The 21,129-nt window shown below is 41.5% G+C and overlaps 1 protein-coding gene across 1 annotated transcript; it reads right to left on the reverse strand.

Annotated features, from left to right (window-relative positions):
• Positions 1–5,146, reverse strand: LOC123052079 (alanine aminotransferase 2). Its single transcript, XM_044475161.1, has 15 exons — positions 4,799–5,146; positions 4,451–4,501; positions 4,194–4,244; positions 4,022–4,087; positions 3,880–3,941; positions 2,543–2,621; positions 2,367–2,471; positions 2,105–2,215; positions 1,880–2,017; positions 1,586–1,660; positions 1,346–1,466; positions 1,108–1,262; positions 957–1,031; positions 573–776; positions 1–465 (listed from the first exon to the last, which is right to left on the reverse strand). The coding sequence occupies exons 1-15, from the start codon at positions 5,009–5,011 to the stop codon at positions 298–300; spliced, it is 1,674 nt and encodes a 557-aa protein (XP_044331096.1). The 5' UTR covers positions 5,012–5,146; the 3' UTR covers positions 1–297.
• Between the last annotated feature and the right edge of the window lie 15,983 nt (positions 5,147–21,129).

Here is a 21,129-nt window from a genome sequence, read left to right on the forward strand (position 1 = left end):
TAGACAGTGAAATTTACCCCCATATAACATTACCCAAAGGCAGGGATGCGCTGCCGATGCGACATCTCAGTTGGCATCAAGGTTTAGTAAAATCTTGCATCCCCCAGGCCCTAAGAACAAGGCAAACAGCGCATGGTTTTGCAAATATACAATTCTCGAGATTTTGTAAGGGGGCTACATGTAAAACAAGCCTGCACAAGTTAGGTTGATTCATCCATTCAAAGGGGGTGGCACGACTGCATGACCTTCATTATTTCGACAGAAAGTTTGATTGTATCCGGAGTTTGAATTGCCCGTTTAATCTCCTCCACTTTCAATCGTTGCACCGGTGGGTGCTTCATCACGGCTAACATCACGGAATTCGTCCATGAATTTCTCATGGAATTCCTTGAATCTGGATATGATTGCAGGGATTTTGTCCTCCTGTGGCAAGATCGTGCATCTGAAGTGATACGTTCCAGGAGCCTAGGCAAAATTAAGACGCGACAGTAAATGTTAGTGAAAAGTCAGTTAACGCTCTGAACCACAAAAATGAACCTAACAGCTTTTAGCGAGGCTTTGAGATTACCAACCTGACCAAATCCAGATCCAGGAACGACGACAATTCCAGTGGCTTGAAGAAGGCGGAGAGCATAGTATGCATCTGGGGCAGCACCAGCTGCTTGGGCAGCCCCAATCGCCTTCTGGGGTAAATGAAGGCGAGGGAACAAATACATTGCACCCTCAGCCTTGTTGCAGGTGATGCCTTCTAAACTGTTGAATGCTTCTTCCAAGGCCTATGTAAGGTGAAGAAAGTCAACAAGGATAAGGTCCTTAAATATCTTCAGGTGATAAAGCATAAAAGATGGAAAAGGGAAGTTATGCGTCAGGTACTTAGGTTGCAGTTCAACTGGAGCATTGACCAATCTTACAAATCAAAATAGGTGGGGACATTAAAAAGAAAGGGCCGAACAAACCTTTGCACGCCGAGCCAGCGATGAAATAATACCATCTCTCTCTACCATGAAGGATTCATAGGATTCATCCCCTACCTGTAAAATGAGTAATCATCTATATAGGTGCCATAACTATTCCACTTTGAAACAGCTCCATACATGATATACTGACCTTGGGTGGGTTCATTATGAGGCTAGAGAGAATTTGGCCAGAGATATTGGAACAAAGATTCACTGATGCCACCTTGTAAATTTGTTCTCTTACATCGGCATTAAACCCAGTTACTTCCATGTAGCCTCCTCGTTTACCACATTCTCCATAGTAACCTAGCAGGACACAGAAAAAGCCTTACCATGTGCTAAGAGATGCACAAAGAAAAGGACCCCAGACAATAGAAGGATTCAATTACCTTTAGAAACTGACTGGAACGATACCAAAGGAAGATCATCATCGGTGTATCCCATTGACCGTGCAATCTTTTTGAAAGAGTGGAACTGCTTATCCTCAACATATATGTTTTCTTGGTAAACCTAGGGTAAATGAATAAATGAACAAGTATGCTTAGAATACCCATCAAATTTATATGGCATTTATAGTAGCTTGTGCATATTTACACAGGCAAACCTTTGAATACAGATTCTGGACTCACCTCATCTGCAAGAAGAACAAGTCCTTCGTTCTTGCAGAATTCAACAATTTTCTTTTGGTTTTCCTCCGCAAGAACCTTGTGAAAGTAAAAGGTGTTAAATAACCACTCCACCGAGATCAAATTTCATGAAAAAGAAGACTTAAAACAGTATATGTCCGTAAGTTATCTGTCTGTCATGGTCTTTCTATGTATGTAACACAGCAATAATAGCTTACTGACATACAACTTTCCCAAGTATATCACTGAGAAAGTCTTTTAGGATTTTTTGCAGATAAAAGTTTCATCAATAATAACCTGTCCAGTTGGGTTTCCCGGATTTATGACCACGAGCGCTCTGACAGTGATACCCTTAGACCGAGCCTCATCTACTTGTTTTTTAAGCTCGTCAACCTCTAGCCCCCACCCTGTCTCTTCATCAAGGAAATAAGGTACCTGAAGCCAAAATTATTCCAGAAATTAAATCATCAAACATGCAGATCCAACACTTCAAAGCATCAGAAGCACTGTTGTAGAACATACAAAAGAACCACCATGAAGAGCAATTGATGCAGAATACAGCGGGTATTGTGGAAGAGGGCAGAGAATGCCATCCTTCTCAGACCTTATCAGTAACTGCATCATCATGTGGACCTAGGTGAAAAAGAAACTAGACTGGATTAGTGATGACAAGCTGAAATAGTATGTACAGTTAGGCATTGACTTCTAACTGGAAGAATCAATGTCCTTATTGCTAGTACATATTCACCACTGTTCATATTAATCCAGTATACAATATACATACTGCTGGGCTTGCTCCATCTGTAAGGAAGATGTTATCTCCACTAGCATGGAAACCATCACGAGCAGCAATACCGGCAGCAATTTCATCACGCAAACCTTTCACACCCTGAAATAGACAGCTGCGTGAATGATCAAGATCGGAACCATAACAACATTCTTCCAATAGTATTTAGATACCTGACTATGGCTATATGCTCCTGTCGCTCTTCCTGGGATCTTCTCTAGAATTTGCCATGCTCTCTCTATAGCATCTGAACTGTATGAAAACATGTATATCAACATTTCCAAAATGCAGCAAGCAATATGAGTAGTTAGGCTACTAGCTATAACAAAGTGATCCACAATATGGTGTCAGTTAAAAGTTGAAAATTGAATTCTTCGTGAATATGTAAAAAGATTTTGGTATCATTTCACTAAAATAGAGGGAGAAATAGTTCTACAAAACATGCCTCTAAGGGAGGTAGAAGCCCGACATCCAAATACAAACACATGCCACTATTCTCCTGTGATGATCGTGCACAACCCTAGGGAGCCAGCTCTGCACCAAGCCTGAGCCTCATCTTGAATTGCAGGAAGCAGCTAGCTGACGCCTGGCATTGCGCCGTTGACAGTGCAGTCATTTCAATGTTTCCAGAGAAGCCAGGCTGTGAGCATGATAAAAGAGGCCATGCCCTTCCACCACTGCTAGAAGTTGTCACCAATGGAGGGAGCTGGACTAGTGGATCGCACCCTCAAAAGCGCCTCGTGACAAGGAGCGATCTGCCAGCAGGTGCTGCATGGACTCCGGCTATTGATCACAGTGCACGGATGAAGGGGAGTGGGGCAAGCCCCGAATATTCGTCATTAGCATCCAACTAAACTCAAAATATTGTAACAATTCCTTTCTGGGAAATTTTAGCTCAGTGCCATAGCAATGCATAATTAAGAAAGTATCGTCCAGTCTGAGGATGTGATGCAGTTATTGATTGTGAATCACAGAATGTTCGGGTTTCCATAAGATGAACAGATCACATGGATTTTTCATAGCCTATGGACTTTCATATCTGCCTTAGCCTAATGCCTCACTCTAGAATTTTAGTTCGGTTCATCTTCCTTCAGTCATTCAGTGTATGCCCTAGAAAATAAGTGTCTAGGACAAAAGTATAGAATAAGAGGGTAAAGAAAATAAAAGAACTTTTCCCCAAGCAAAGGGCAGGCTACATAACTACATAAGGGGGGTATGCAAAGCAGCTACTGTACTTCTTGCACTTACGTACGGTTCATTCGGTGTATGCGCTGCTAAGTTGCAACCTGTTTAAAATGACTGATACAAAATCTAAGCCATGTTGCTAAGCTTACCACAAAATCATCAGTCATTAGTGTTGAGACAGCCTATTGTTCGAAAAGACCGATACAATAACTTTGTCAGCTTAAGACTCATGTAAAGTCACCTACCATATAAGAATTTGGCAAATATTTTAACACTAATTTACTTATACTCATCCAAGTATAGAGTGGTTTCCGACTTCCCATACCTGTATAGAGCATGAGTCTCACTTTTGTCCAAGAGAGCTGGATGATCACATAAAGAGAGAACCTGACAAAGGCAATGAGCAAATAAGCAACAGTGGAACAAGCATTCATCACAAAACTATAATCCAAGGCGGACAAACTCACTTCTCTGAAAAATGTAACAGGTTGTTGACCAAGGGAATGAGGATTTCCAATGTTACAATAGAGTATCTGCATCAAATTAGATAAACGAAGGTAAATCCATTATCCATCGATAAAGTAAGTGTAGTGGAAAAACCTTCCAACAGGCGACGAGTTGATGGAATAACAATCAAACCTCATCAAAAGGAAGCGATTCTGGATTTTTGTGTAACTCTTGTTCTAAGTTCTGCAGGACAAAAATACCAGATCATGATTCAGGTTTCTAAACAATCATACTTAGAATTAAACATAGGAATGAAGTAGCACAAATAAGTACAAATTCTGCAGTTGAGTATGGCAGTAAGACTAATTGGTACTCCGTATTTGACATATGTAAATATACTCGGGACAACAACAAAAAACTGCTAAATCTGAGGGGGAAAATTCACATACCTGAGCATGTGTAACAATCTCTCCACGAACAGCATATTTGAACTCCAAGACCTAATGAACAGACCAAATCACATCAAAAAATATAATGCCATGTGCCAGTATGAACGTTAAAGCTTAAATTTGTGCTATAGAATCCCATCGCTGCTGAGTACACATGTTGTTTTTGTCAAGTTATCCAGTACACACACAGATTCGAGCTCCACTTGCACGCGTATCAACATCGAATCACCGACTTTAGCATCCCCTAGCAAATGTCGGAAATTGGAACTCCTATCCTAGGGTCTGATTGCTCGTTTGACCACGAACCGAACAAGCATAAAGGGGTAGGTAAAAAGTTTAAGGTCGCACCTTGGGGTTGATGGTGTCGAGTGACACTGGCGGCGTACCGGCGGCCGAAGTGGACATGGCCCTCGCCATGTAGGCCGCCATCGCCGAAGGAGCAGAAGGGGAAGGTCGAGACAGCGCCGCGGCCGGAGCCGGAGACGGCGCGGCTGGTCTGGTGGCGCCGCGCAGGGAAGCGGCCACCGCGCGGCGCGCCCTGTCGGTGAGGAAGCGGCGCATGGTGGGGAGGAGCGACTGGACGCGGCGGCGGTGATGCTTCGGGCGATGCAGAGATCGCGACGGCTATTGCAGAGAGAGATGCGGAGGTGGTCAGAGCACAGCGCGACCCTTTTTTGGGGGGTCAGTTTTGCGTCCCCTGCAAGAAAGAAATGAGACTACGCCGATATAATTCCTCAAATAAAAAATTTGCTTGGCCGGAAAGAAATAAAGTGTTTAAATTTGTTTTTCTGGTTATTTCCGAACCTATTAGGGTCTGTTTGATTTAAAATAAAACAATTTCAAATGGAATTTTGGAGTTACATTCTTCAGGGTTGTTACATGTGTCATTTCTTTTTTTAAGAGAGAGAGAGAGAACATGATATTTTTTATTGCTCAATAATACTCGTATCTTTTATCAAAATGTGCTATTCTATAATGTTTCTTTAACAGATATCTTGCTAATCCGAAGAGGCACATAACTCACGCAGCCTCCTCAAGAAGAAAAAAGCTAGGGTTTTCTCTGCCTCGCGTTGGTGCTGCTGACGGTCTACCTCATCTCTGGTGGCCCTAGGGTCATGGAGGCGCGGTGACCGTGGCCTTGCCGACGGGAGAGATCTTGCTCCGTTTTTAGGTGTTTTTGTGTTATTTGAAGTTTGTGTCTCGTTTAGGAAGACGAGGCGGTGGTGGCTCCCTAAAGATGGAATAAGGTTCACCCCGCCGTCTAGCGTCGTTGGAGGGCGTGTGAATGAGTGTCTACGGCGTATCTCATAGGATTCGGTTGGTGTTGGTCTTTGGTGGATCTGCTTGGACCCAATTTTCGTTCGTTTTCATAGGTGTGTCTATAGATTGGATCCTTTCGATCTATATTTCTCTTCATCAACGATGGTTACTGTTCTGGTGCGCTGGTCTTGTGAGGCCTTAGCAGAACGACTTCATGGTTGTTTACTGTAACAAGTTTGGCCCAACTCCGGTGAAGGAGAGGCGATGACGGTGCTGCGTCTTCGGCTCGCTCTAGTGCTTGCAGTTGTGCTAGGTGGTCTACGGACATCGATGTAATTTTTATTATTTCTATGTTATTTGTATTACCATGGCATGAATAGATCGAAAGTTTCCTCACAAAAAAAGATTATCCTCTATTCCAAACGAGTGAATCTCGTCAAGAACCCTTTGTGCTTTGAAAACGGACATAGAGATACATTTTTGTACTTTAAATCAGACTGGGAAAGTCAAAAAAAATGTTTGCCCCGATAATCAAACATGTCTCCCCTCGTTGAGGAGGATGAGGATTTTAGTAGGGCATGTGCATCCCTATTGTACTCTCTCCGCTCATGGTCAAACATGACGAATAGCCTTCCCTCTATAGTTCTCCTTCGGAATCGAGCCATAGTTGGTGAGTTTATAATTGTATTGCAGAGTTTTAATCACATCCAAACATTTAGAGAAAATTATTGGGAGATGTAGAGGAAAACAATTATAGGTTGGAGGGGAAGAGGAGTGTCATTACCAAGGAGGGAAAACCTCCTTGGGGCGCCGGCCAAAAGGGGGAAGGAGTTGGACTCCTGACCTAGTAGGATTCGGGCCCCCCACAAGGAAAGGGGGGGCGCCATCTCCACTTGGGCCCTTGTGGCCCAAGTTGCCTTCCACCTCTTAGCCTTTAAAGGCCCGTTGACATTTAAATTATTATAAAAGTCTTCAAATAATTACTAGACCCTTTTATATATAATTTAACATCACTAGAAATATTTTACACCTATATATATTAATTATTAGTAATACCCGGTATTACCCGATACTCTCCGAAACCCTTCCAGTGACCCTGAAATGCTTCCGGATCTTCTCAAAACTATTTCGAATATTAATGAAATAATTCCAAAAATATATTATCATCACTCCTGTCCTACTAACACTCAGCAGATCGTGATTGCCTTAAACTTGTGACCCCGTAGGTTTGGTAACTCATAGACATGAACGAAATCGTTCATTCAATGACCGATGGCGGAACCGTCGACGACCATATCAATCCCTATGACCACATGAATGATATTCGAGTAAACCTTTGGTTATCATGCGATGTTCCCTTTGCTTCACGATACTTTACAAAACCTAGGATGCATCGGTATCCTCCTGAGTCATCACATGCTCGCTATACCAAAATCGTCGTTACGGGTTTTGTTCTTCTTTCTCGTTGTCGTGTTCCTGCATCCCCGTGATGTAGTCACCTATGTCTGTCCAGACAATGATGGATGTCGTCACACCGAGAGGGCTCTAAGAATATCTCTCCATTGTCGAAGGAGTAAATCCCACTCTCGAGCTATCTAGTCCCTTGTCAAACTTTCCGACGAACCTATAAGTTGTCGTTATGATCACCGTGTTACAGGTGACGTTTGAGCAACCAAAGTCCACCGTACGGTAAGAAGTGACTACGATACTCTCATGGTCTAAGGAGCAAAATCACATGTTAACACTCCGTGTTATTACAATTGATTACAAACGATATTATCTCAATTCATAACAAACAAGTTTGGGTCGATTCAATATGATCGTTCTTCCAACGTCATAATCTCAATGTCGTTTTAGGACTATCCTTACACTTAACGATATCCTAAGATCCGGAAAACGTGATCACCAACAACACTTGAGCTAGTCTTAGGGGCGAGACTAGGAACCTTTGTTTTATCCGTTTATCATTTCACACGTGCATATGAGTTTTCAACTTAATCGCATATTCTAGGATCATAGCGGTTATAGCATAAAATATAAACTCTCAATTATGAACATGGAAGTATAATAATACAATAGTATTGCCTCTAGGGCATATTTTTGACAGTCTCCCACTTGCACTAGAGTCAATAATCTAGTTAGCATATTCTTTTACACCAATGGCAATCTGGTGTTTGTTCATGCTTTGCTTGTGGTATAGCCTTCGTCGTATCAGATCTTGACAACTTCAGATCTGTGTGTATTATTTGCATATCCATGCACCTATCATGCTTTCACAAGAATTCATAATTTATGTGAAACGACCTTTGTATATATCGAATCACTGGTAGAACCTTTGATTCATTAGATTGAGCTACAGAAGCACTATCGAGAATAGTGTTTTATTTGCACAATCATCTAGAAATACCAAGTTCATAAATGAACCTTTGATTCATCACCCTCTATTGTTGCTTCCAAAGCAACAACATATTCAGCCTTCTGTTATAGAATTCACCACAATAACTTCCTTGGACCAATTCCAACTTACCATGCCACCATTAATCATTTAGTTGAAACCGAAAATCGTTTGGAGCATTGATGAAGATTTTATCGATGTACTACTTACAATAAGTCTGTATTGATGTAACCCCTTACAACAATCTCTTCATCTTCTTCGTATCCGAGAAACATGTCGTTAGTACTTAAAGACATTTTCACTGTTGTCCCCATTCTGGTAACTTTACTCGTAGCTTACTTGGAGTACTGTATATATCAGGTTGTTTACATACCATGGAATACAAGTGTGATCAAAATCATGTATTTCTCTCAACAGTATTTCAGAATACTGACTCTTGTTTGAGAGAGACCATCTTCATCCTACGCCTCCCACGGATTGATAAACCTTAGGTCATACACTTGAGGGAAAATTTCTACTGTCCAACAAAACTCTGCGCTTGGAGGCCCAACGCGAGTCTACCAAAATAAGTTGCTCAGTAGACATCAAGCTTTTTTCTGCCGTTGTTGCCGGGGAGGTGAGTGCTTGAAGGTATATCTTTAGATATTGCAATGGAATCTTTTAGTTTCTTGTTTATCACTAGTTTGGTTTATAAAAGAAAGCTAAAAAATGGAATTGAGGTTGCCTCATATTACTCATCTTTATCATGTTTTCTTGAAAATGATGGATTGGAAAATTGTGCTCAATTGATAGAAGAAGAATTCAATAGAATATTTGGCACAAAATATTTGAATGATGAGCATGATTGCAATTTTGCTAGAATTAATTGTTTGAATATCCATGATGCTAGTGATATGCAAAGCCGTAAGCTTGGGGATGCTATGTTTGATGAAGATGATATTTTTAGTCCCCCAAGTTTTGATGAGCAAATTTATTATGATGATTGCATGCTTCCTATTTATGACGATTACAATGATGAATGTGGGTTTGTAAGAGTGTCAACTGTAAGTAATGATCCCAGTATTTTGGAGGGTGATGAATCTTGTTACAATATTGATGAAAGTGGATTTGGAGAGGTCATGACTTTATTTAATGATGAATCCACTCTTTTGGAAGAGGTCTCAGTTGATTATGACAACAAAGTTGTTACCTATGATGATTATGGTGATGACATGTATGCTATAAAGAATAATGATAACCATGAAACTTGTCATCATGATTTTAATTTTCAATTGGATTATGCCAATCAAGTATCACATGATAGTTATTTCATTGAATTTGCTCCCACTATTATGAATGAGAACAAATTTGCTTATGTGGAGAGTAATAAAAAATTATGCATGTGGATCTTCAAAAGAATGCTTTATGTGATAGCTATAATGCTGAATTCATTCATGATATGCTACTAAAAATTATTATGAGAAAGGAACATATTCTTTTACTTATCCCACTAATATCAAGTTTCCTCTCTATATGTTGAAAGTTTTGAAGTCATGCTTGTTTTGCCTTCCTACGCTTGTTGATTCTTGTTACCATAAATTGTTTGCTCACAAAATCCCTATGAATAGGAAGTGGGTTAGACTTAAATGTGCTTGCCATGTGATTCATGATGCTCTATTTGTGTTTCAATTCTTTACTTCTATGTGAGCATCATTGAAATCATCATGCCTAGCTAAAAAGGCATTTAAAACGCTTGTTGGGAGAAAACCCAATATTTACCCCTACTGTTTTTGTGTGTTCACATGATTAGGCTACTGTAGTAATAATGTTTTATAGAATTTGTTTCAATAAAGTGCCAAGTAAAGCCTTTGGGATAGTGTGGATGATAGTTGACTTGATTCTGTGAAAAAACATAAACTTTTGTGCCCAGTTCTGGAATTTTGTAAATTCACAGAAACGTGATTTGGTTCTGAATTTTTTACACATCATTGATATACAAATTGTGTATGTTTTCCTAAATTTTCAGAATTTTTAGTTACAGAAGTATGGTCATTGTTCATATCATTACAGATTGTTCTGTTTTTGGCAGATTCTGTTTTCAATGCAAAGTTTGTTTCTTTTAGTGTTTCCATAGCTTATATTAAGTGATATAAATTGTGGAAATGATAAGATACATTAGATTATGTGAGAGCAATTATGACTCTTGTCTTTGACAGTACCCAAGTGAATGATTTGCTCTTTATCATACTAATCCATCTCACGAAGTTTCGTTAAGTTTTGTGTTATTGAAGTTTTCAAGTTTTGGGTGAGATATCGATATGAGGAGAAAAATGAGTGGCAAGACACTAAGGTTGGGGATGCCCAAGGCACCCCAAGGTAATATTCAAGGAAGATCCAAGCAACTAAGCTTGGGGATGCCCCGAAACGCATCCCTCTTTCGTCTTCAACATTATCGGTAACCTTACTTGGAGCTATATTTTTATTCGTCACATGATATGAGTTTTGATTAGAGCGTCATTTTATTTTGTTGAGGTTTGCTTGGTGCTATTGGAATAATGTTTTGCGTCTTTTATTTCAATAAAAATGTCAAGTGTAGCCTTTACCATGCTTATTTTGCAAGTCTATATGTTGCCGTTTTGAAAACAGAAAGTTTTCCATTATTGTCTGGATTCTTCAGAAAAGTCAGAACGTGATAAAATCTTGAAATTTTTACGAAATAAGCTACAACCTATTTTATACAGTGTTGTAATTTCTAAGAATTTTTGGAGCTAGAGAAGTATGAATATTCTTGCATTCTTTACAGACTGTCCTATTTAGACAGATTGCTGTTATGTTTGCATTGTTTGCATCTGTTTGCTTGTTTAATGATTCTATTTGAGGATAGGAGTATTAAATATGTAGAGACATTTAGTATGCAATGTTAAATTTTAATTTTAGTGATTTTCTACAGTGTATTGATCTATACTAACTTATCTCACGAGTTCTTGTTGAGTTTTGTATGGATGAAGTTTCTAAGATTTTGGGGAAACCGTGATATGAGAAGAATTAAGGAGACACAAGAGCTCAAGCTTGGGGATGCCCAAGGTATCCCTAGTTAATATTTCAAGAAGTCTCAAGCATCTAAGCTTGGGGATGCCCCGGTTGGCATCCCACCTTTCTTCTTGAACAATGACCGGTCAGTTTTGGTTGAGCCTAAGTTTTTTGCTTCTTCACATGATATGTGCTATCCTTGGAATGTCATTTTATTTTGTTTTTCTTGTTGTTTGAATAAAATACTTAATATATGAAATTCTTAGATGAGAGAGAGTCTTCACATAGCTACTTAATATTTGACTACTCATTGATCTTCACTTATATCTTTTTGGGTAGTTTGTCATTTACTCTCATGCTTCACTTATATCCTATGAGTAAATGGTTGAATGAATTGAATATCATAAATCTGAAATTATATATGTTTCATATGCTTATCCCATGGGGAGTAATGACTTCGCGTATAAGAAGTATAAGTGGTAAAATTTATTGAAAGTTAGCAAACACAACATTGGTCACCTGAACAATTCAGGAAACAATATTGAAGGAAGAGAGATTTCACATATAAATATACTATCTTGGACATCTTCTATGATTGTGAGCCCCATTAATTATTTTCAAACTTGAGCAAATTAGTTGAAGTTGGACAAGGAAGACAACGTAATGAGTTATGTTTCGGTATATTTGTACAGAAGTTATATTGTTATGGATCCTCCAACATGTGGTGCTTGCTTAGGAACTTTTGCTAGCCTTCGCCTGTACTAAGCGAAAACACTGCTTGTGCATCCAAATCCTTAAACCCAGAGTTATTCCGTATGAGTCCATCTTACCTACCTATATGCGGTATTTACCTGTCGTTCCAAGTAAATTTGGATGTGACAAACTCTAAATCTTCAAATAATAATCTGTTTTGTATGCCAAATAGTTCATGAAGCGACAGGGGACTGTAAGCACCTTCCATGCTAGGTGGGCTATTCTCACGATGAGTGTTTATTCGCTTGTAATTCACGAGAAAGTGGCAGGTAATTGGGATGCCCAGTCCTATGATCAAAATCAAAAGGGTCTTTTACATTTGTGTCCCTAACTCGAACCCACTACTCATATTTGCCCCTAATTTTGAAGCATGCTCAAATTTGCCCCTCTGCCGTTAGGTGTCCTTATAGAAATGCCCATCTGTTCCGTTTCCGTCAAGTCAAAGGGCTTTGACCGCTATTTGGACGTTTGCTGGACATTTTGCCCTTGACTCCATGTGTCACTTACAGCTGGGACCCACTCTAAAAAAATAAATGAAAAAACTCTTTCTCTCACCCCCTCTCACACACACTTACATGTGAGGCTGAACTAATAAAAATATATAAAAAACTTTCTCTCACGACCTCTCTCTCCCCCTTACATGTGGGCCATAGGAGGCTTGCATGGCTTGGCCGATGATGGCCATCGCCGGCGAGGGGCGGCGCACCTGCGGGTGAGCCACAAGGGGCGGACGCAGCAGTAGTTGTGGCTGCCATACCACGATGAATCAAGTGCGCAGGCAAGGGGCGGCGCACCTGCTAGGCCTCTTGTTCTATTAGAGAACAAACAATGTCCAGATCTCGCCGTCGTTGACGTAGTTTGTTGTTTTCGTGGCAAGAGTCGATCCCAAGCCTCAAAAGCATGTCCATTAGCTTCTTATATTCCTATAGAGTCTTCCCTATGTATGAAATCAACAGAGGTGTCGTAAATCGTTGAATTGGTCTTTGTCTTCTCCGCCTCCGATGTCGTGCTGCCGCGCCTCGATCTCCTCGTCTAGGCTGCCCCGACGCTCTCTGTTGGTTTCCTAGTAAATCTGTGATGCTTCTACACCTGCTAGATCCATCGCCGCCGAGGATTACATCCCCGAGCAGTCGCCCCACAAACAGCCGCTCTCTCCCTAGCGCCGCCACTCGCCGCGGCAAGCTATTGTCGTTGCCCCGGTCGTTGATCATCCCACATATAGTTGTTGTGCTTCCTGACCACGCCGGCGTGCTCGCACCTCCCCATACCGCCTCCGGCGTGTTCCTGCACCATCCAGTAGGACGCCGACGAGCTCGCACACTCGCCGGAGTACAATGTAATTAGATTAGGGCCAGATCCTATTAGTTCTGACTAACCTAGACACTAACCAGCGGGTCCTCTTGTCTAATAATCCAATAAATATTGTTCAACAAATAATTAATGTATGACAAGTGGGCCTATGCATATTTTCTAGGACATTTTTTTGTTTCTTTTTCTTGGGCCCCACATGTAAGTGAGAGATAGAGGGGTGAGAGAAAGTGTTTTTTCCTTTTATTTTTTCTCTAAGTGGGTCCCACATATAAGTGGCACATGGAGGCAGGGGTAAAATGTCCAGGAAACGTCTGGTAGACGGTCAAAGGCCTTTGACCTAACGGAAATGACACAAAAGGGCATTTTTTATAAGATCACCTAACGGCAGAGGGGCAAATTTGAGCAGGCTTCGAAATTAGGGGCAAATCTGAGTAGGTGGTTCGAGTTAGGGACAGAAATGCAAATGGCCCAAATCAAAATATAATAATAAAACAAAACTCCCCCGGATTGTTGTTGGTATGGAGGGCACCCAAGGATTCGGGTAGCCATGGCTTGTGTTTGTTGGTGGAGGGGGGGAGTAAAACTTCACCTTTCTGTTTGGGAACCACCTATAATGTGTCTAGCATGGAAGATGTTGAAAACTCTCGGTCGCTACCACTACTGCAGGATGCTGCTAACGCGACACTACGATCAGAGACCCTTCGAGAAACTGTGTGCGATGCCAGAATCGCAAACGGTGCTGTATGAAAACCGTCAGAAATGTGTAAAACGTTTGCGATGACGGATGCATCAAACACGGTTCAGGTTTTAGTTGTGTGTGCGATGAAGGGCATACGGTTCAGTTCAATGAACTATTTGCGATGAGGAGGAACAAAAGAAACGGGCAGCCAGATGGAGGCGTGTGCGATACACAGCATACGGTTCACTCGGATGAACTGTTTGTGATTAGGCAACACAAAAGAAACGGTCAGCCAGATCAAAGGTGTGTGCGATATACGGCATGTGGTTCACTCGGATGAACTGTTTGCGTTGAGACATGAGAACTGAAACGGTTCAACTTAACAAGATGTGTGTGATACGCGGCAAACAGGTCTGTAATCAGAAATGTGTCTGAAGACCGATAAGAACACAGACGGTTGCTGCTAATAAGACGTGTGTGTTGTGCGATGGGATTGCATACAGAACAACAACATATATACACACACACACACACTTATAAGGACATGCTTGCATAACCAAATTAAACATCCACTTACATAGGTGGCTACTACAACCATGGCGTTTGCACACACCAAAGTAAACTATTACATGCATAATTACATAGGTGGCTACTACACACATGAAATTTCCACACACACCAATAAAGTAAACTATATATTACATGCATGATTAACTAGCATAAACAATCATCTGATCATCATCTACTTCTTGTGACGCTTGCTCTTCTTGTGGCTCGATCCGGGCTCGTCGATTTGGGTAATGAGGCACTTCCTCATGTCAATGATTTGCCTGTGCATCTCGTAGCATGTGTACACGCTCTTGGCCGCGAACCTGAGGTGAGGTTCATCCAGTTGCCGCATCCAGGCCTTGTGCCAGGATATGGGACTTGTTCTCTGGGCATCCTGCCTCATCTTTTCGTAGTAGGGGTCGATGATGGCCAAGGCGAGTTCGACCAGGGAGTCCTGCTTCGTGCTGCCCCAGACCCTGTAGTGGTCACGGATTTCGACAAGGTTCTTGCAGGCCAAGCCCGTAACACTGAGCGCTTTTACATCGTTTTTGGTATCCACCATGGCGAACTTGTAGTCGGTGCTGTTGACAAACCTGTTGAAACGGTCGCAAGGCTCTGTGGCCATGCAGTATTGGTAGATGAGGACATGATGGCGCACGCACAACCGGGCGACGACAACCTTCTGATCTATGCCGAGACGACCGGCGGTGTACTGGAGGTCGATGCCGACCACCTTGTACTTGTCTCTAGCCAGCAACTTCTCAACGTTGTTGATGTAGTCATCCACCACGGTCGGGTTGATGGTGTACACCACCGAGAGATCCGTCTCCCTCGCGTGGGTCTCCACTCTATGCTCGCCGAACTCCATTGGAGCGCCGCAGGACATCCCCTCTCTATGTGTCGTCGCGGGTGTGCTTGTTGTGTTGTGGGGCGCGATCGAAAGGTTGAAGATACTAAGGTTATAATTGCCGCGGGAATTAAAGGGGAAGCCGGACGGCCAGGAATATCGGCAGGCCCTGATGGCAGTTCTAATTTGCAGCGCGTAACTCCATCGTGCCGCACGTAACTGCATCACATGGCAACGCGCGCGGCACAACCGCATACATATGGGGCCCCTAACGTGATCGTGCACACGCCCAACCGCTGGCAGAGCGCGCGCGGAGGGACGCGAGCAGAGTGCTCCGCGGTCGCCTCAAGGAAAAACTATCCACAAGCCAAGCACGCAGACGGAAGCGAGCAGAGCGCGCCAATGGACGCGACCGAGCGCGCCGCGGCGCCTAACGATGAGCACAACGCGCTGGGGCGCCTAACGGCGAGCAGAGCTTGCCGAGGGACGCGAGCAGAGGACGGCATAGTGATATGTGGCAAATAAGACGAACTGTGCGAGCGATGTTGGAGACATCAAGCACGAATCAGATTAGAGTTGCGTGTTCGATACGTGGCAGACAGTTGATCCATCAGAGCTGTTTGTGATGGAATAAGCCGTGTGTGTTGCGGGCAAACGCTTGCTGGTGTATAACCTTAAATTTAACCAAAAAAGTGTTAATGCATGTTACAAAAAATTGTATAGCTGGAAACTATGTTCAAATACGACTCCAACGATATAATCTATGGCGACATGCATTCGTATTTTATTAGTTAATAAATCCTACTTATAAATCAGGACGGGGGTATAGTAGGTAATTAAATCGCAAACGTTTTTTTATTAACTGTATGTGTACATGTCCTCTCGTCCTCCTCTCGCACATCTTGTCACCCCGCTGCCGGAGACGGCTTACAGCGCAAGCTTGCGTAGCGCGCGGGGGCATTCTTTTGGCCAAACGGTGGCGCCAATGAATCGTCGGTGATCCCGTTCCCACGCAACCTCGCAGGTCCCCGCGCAAGCTTCCCGCCCGACTCGGTGAAATCCCCTAAAATTCCAATGCTTATTGATACGTCTCCGTCGTATCTACTTTTCCAAACAGTTTTGCCCTTGTTTTGGACTCTAACTTGCATGATTTGAATGGAACTAACCTGGACTGACGCTGTTTTCAGCAGACTTTCCATGGTGTTATTTATGTGCAGAAACAAAAGTTCTCGGAATGACCTGAAACTCCACGGAACATCTTTTTGGAAAATATTAAAAATACTGAAAGAAAAATCCACGTCAGGGGGCCCACACCCTGTCCACGAGGGTGGGGGGTGCGCCTGCCCCCCTGGGCACGCCCCCTGCCTCATGGGCCCCCTGACGCTCCACCGACCTCAACTCCAACTCCATATATTCACTTTCGGGGAGAAAAAAAATCAGAGAGAAGGATTCATCGCGTTTTACGATACGGAGCCGCCGCCAAGCCCTAAAACCTCTCGGGAGGGCTGATCCGGAGTCCGTTCGGGGCTCCGGAGAGGGGAATCTGTCGCCGTCGTCATCATCAACCATCCTCCATCACCAATTTCATGATGCTCACCGCCGTGCGTGAGTAATTCCATCGTAGGCTTGCTGGACGGTGATGGGTTGGATGAGATTTATCATGTAATTGAGTTAGTTTTGTTAGGGTTTGATCCCTAGTATCCACTATGTTCTGAGATTGATGTTGCTATGACTTTGCTATGCTTAATGCTTGTCACTAGGGCCCGAGTGCCATGATTTCAGATCTGAACCTATTATGTTTTCATGAATATATGTGAGTTCTTGATCCTATCTTGCAAGTCTATAGTCACCTACTATGTGTTATGATCCGGCAACCCCGAAGTGACAATAATCGGGACCACTTCCGGTGATGACCATAGTTTGCGGAGTTCATGTATTCACTATGTGTTAATGCTTTGGTCCGGTACTCTATTAAAAGGAGGCCTTAATATCCCTTAGTTTCCGTTAGGACCCCGCTGCCACGGGAGGGTAGGACAAAAGATGTCATGCAAGTTCTTTTCCATAAGCACATATGACTATATTCGGAATACATGCCTACATTACATTGATGAATTGGAGCTAGTTCTGTGTCACCCTATGTTATGACTGTTACATGATGAACCGCATCCGGCATAATTCTCCATCAATGATCCAATGCCTATGAGCTTTTCACATATTGTTCTCCGCTTATTTACTTTTCCGTTGCTATTGTTACAATCACTACAAAACCCAAAAATATTACTTTTGTTATCGTTACCGTTACTTCCATATTACTTTGCTACTAAATACTTTGCTGCAGATATTAAGTTATCCAGGTGTGGTTGAATTGACAACTCAGCTGCTAATACTTGAGAATATTCTTTGGCTCCCCTTGTGTCGAATCAATAAATTTGGGTTGAATACTCTACCCTCGAAAACTGTTGCGATCCCCTATACTTGTGGGTTATCAAGACTATTTTCTGGCGCCATTGCCGGGGAGCATAGCTCTATTCTTTGAGTCACTTGGGATTTATATCTGCTGGTCACTATGAGGAACTTGAAAGACGAGAAAACAAAAATTTATCCCTCAACTACGAGGGGAGGTAAGGAACTGCCATCTAGCTCTGCACTTGATTCACCTTCTGTTTTGAGTAAGCTTGCGACACCTAAACCTGCTTCTGCTATTCGTTCTGATATGTCGCATGTTATTGATGATGCCACTTCTGCTATGCATGATACTTATGATGAAACTACTTCTATGCTTGATACTACTGTACCACTTGGTGAATTTCTTGATGAATAGCTTGCTAGGGTTAGAGAGAATCAAATTATTGAAACTGATAACATTGATGAAAGTGATGATGAAGACTCTCCCCCTAATAAATATGAATCGCCTGTTGTTCCTGAGGGTTATGTTTTGGAAAAATAAGCCGCTATAGCTATTTTAGCTTGCAAAGATAGATACGAGCTCAAGAGGTTATTAGCTAAATGGAAGCAGCAATCTCTTAATGCTAGAATGAAACCTGACCCTGCTTTTGCTACTTCACCTATCTGTGTTACTAATAAGGATTATGAATTCTCTGTTGATCATGATGTAATTACTTTGGTTGAATTTGATCCTTTTCATGGCTATGAATCTGAAACTGTTGTGGCACATCTTACTAAATTAAATGATATAGCCACCCTGTTCACTAATGATGAGAAATCTCGCTACCTATATATCCTTAAAATATTTCCGTTCTCATTAAAGGGTGATGCTAAGATATGGTTTAATTCTCTTGATCCTGGTTGTGTGTGTAGTCCCCAGGATATGATTTATTACTTCTCTGCTAAATATTTCCCTGCTCATAAGAAACAAGCTGCTTTGAGGGATATATATATAATTTTGTGCAAATTGAAGAAGAGTCTCCCACAAGCTTGGGGGAGGCTTCTCCAATTACTTAATGCTTTGCCTGATCATCCTCTCAAGAAAAATGAAATACTTGATATCTTTTACAATGGACTAATCGATGCTTCCAGAGATTACCTGGATAGTTGTGTCGGTTCTGTTTTCAGGGAAAGAACACCGGATGAAGCTGAAATTCTATTGAATAATATGTTGACAAATGAAAATAATTGGACAGTTCCTGAGCCAATTCCTGAGCCTATTCCTAAACCAACTCCGAAGAAGAGAGGTGTTCTATTTCTCAGTCCTGAAGATATGCAAGAGGCAAAGAAATCTATGAAAGAAAGAGGTATTAAAGCTGAAGATGTTAAGAATTTACCTCCTATTGAAGAAATACATGGTCTTAATTTACCGCCTGTTGAAGAAACATATGATCTTAATCCATTACCTATTGAAGAAACTCATGGTCTTGATAACCCGACACAGGTAGTTAAGGTAAATTCTCTCTATAGATATGATAAAGCTGAAATCCCTCCTACTAAGTTTGCTAGCCAATGTTTGGATGAATTTGATAACTTTATGGTTAAGCAAGAAGACTTCAATGCTTATTTTGGTAGACAATTAAAACAAAATGCTTATATGATTGAACACTTGAGTAATTACATGGCTAATGTCAAAGGTGAACTTAAACTCATTAGTAAACATGCTTCTATGGTTACCACTCAAGTAGAACAAGTACTTAAAGCTCAAAATGATTTGCTCAATGAATTAAATAGTAAGAATAATGACTATGCTGTTAGAGTGGCTACTAGAACTGGTAAAATGACTCAGGAACCTTTGTATCCTGAAGGACACCCTAAGAGAATTGAACAAGATTCTCAGAGAAATAATATTGATGCACCTAGTCCTTCTAAAAAGAAGAAAAAGAAAAATGATAGGACTTTGCATGCTTCTAGTGAACCTATTGCTGAAACACCTGCGAATCCAAATGATATTTCTATTTCTGATGCTGAAACACAATCTGGTAATGAACATGAACCGGATGATAATATTAATGATGATGATCAACCTAGTAATGATAATGATGTAGAAATTGAACCTGCTGTTGATCTTGATAACCCACAATCAAAGAATCAACGTTATGATAAGAGAGACTTTGTTGCTAGGAAACATGGTAAAGAAAGAGAACCATGGGTTCAGAAACCCATGCCTTTTCCTCCCAAATCATCCAAGAAAAAGGATGATGAGGATTTTGAGCGCTTTGCTGAAATGATTAGACCTATCTTTTTGCGTATGCGATTAACTGATATGCTCAAAATGAATCCCTATGCTAAGTATATGAAAGATATTGTTACTAATAAAAGAAAGATACCGGAAGCTGAAATTTCCACCATGCTTGCTAATTATACTTTTAAGGGTGGAATACCTAAGAAACTTGGAGATCCAGGAGTACCAACTATACCATGCTCCATTAAAAGAAACTATGTTAAAACTGCTTTATGTGATCTTGGAGCCAGTGTTAGTGTTATGCCTCTCTCTTTATATCGTAGGCTTGATTTGAATAAGTTGACACCTACTGAAATATCTTTGCAAATGGCTGATAAATCAACTGCTATACCTGTCGGTATTTGTGAGGATGTGCCTGTTGTGGTTGCAAACGTTACTATTTTAACGGACTTTGTTATTCTTGATATTCCCGAGGACGATAGTATGTCTATTATTCTTGGAAGACCCTTTTTGAATACGGCAGGGGCTGTTATTGATTGCAATAAAGGCAATGTCACTTTTCATGTTAATGGTAATGAGCATACAGTACACTTTCCGAGGAAACAACCTCAAGTCCACAGTATCAATTCTATTGGAAATATTCCATCGATTATTTTTGGAGGTTTTGAATTTCCTCTTCCTACTGTCAAAAAGAAATATGATATTCTTATTATTGGGGATGTGCATATCCCCGTTGAGGTAACATAGTGTCATTCGAAATTTCTCCGGTTCCATGTTATTCGGAATGAGTTTGTTAACAAGACTTGATCAACTTGTTAATGGATTCCTTTTGATGAGCATGCGATGGATGAAACTAGAAGGCACAACCTTCTGTACCCTCTTTCTACTTTCTGTTATTTAGTTGAAATAAAGTAAAAATAGTATTTTTCTATCTGTTTTCTGATTTATCCGTGCAATATAAAAATACCCCGAAAATAAAAGTTCTCCAAATGCCCTGAAAATGAAATATATTTTTTTCTGGAATATTTGAGAATATCTGGCACTGAGAACACAGCAGGGGGAGCAAGCACCTGGCCACGAGGGTCCAGGGCGCGCCCACCCCTACAGGGCGCCCCTGCCTCGTGGGCCCATGGTGGCTCCCCTCCACTTATTCCTACACCCACACACTTCTTCTTCCTCCCAAAAAAATCACCATCCAGCTCAAGCACGAGTTCTAGCTCATTTTGCTGCGATTTTCGATCTCCTT

The sequence above is a fragment of the Triticum aestivum genome, chromosome 2D (assembly GCF_018294505.1).
Source record: "Triticum aestivum cultivar Chinese Spring chromosome 2D, IWGSC CS RefSeq v2.1, whole genome shotgun sequence".
NCBI classification, from domain to species: domain Eukaryota; kingdom Viridiplantae; phylum Streptophyta; class Magnoliopsida; order Poales; family Poaceae; genus Triticum; species Triticum aestivum.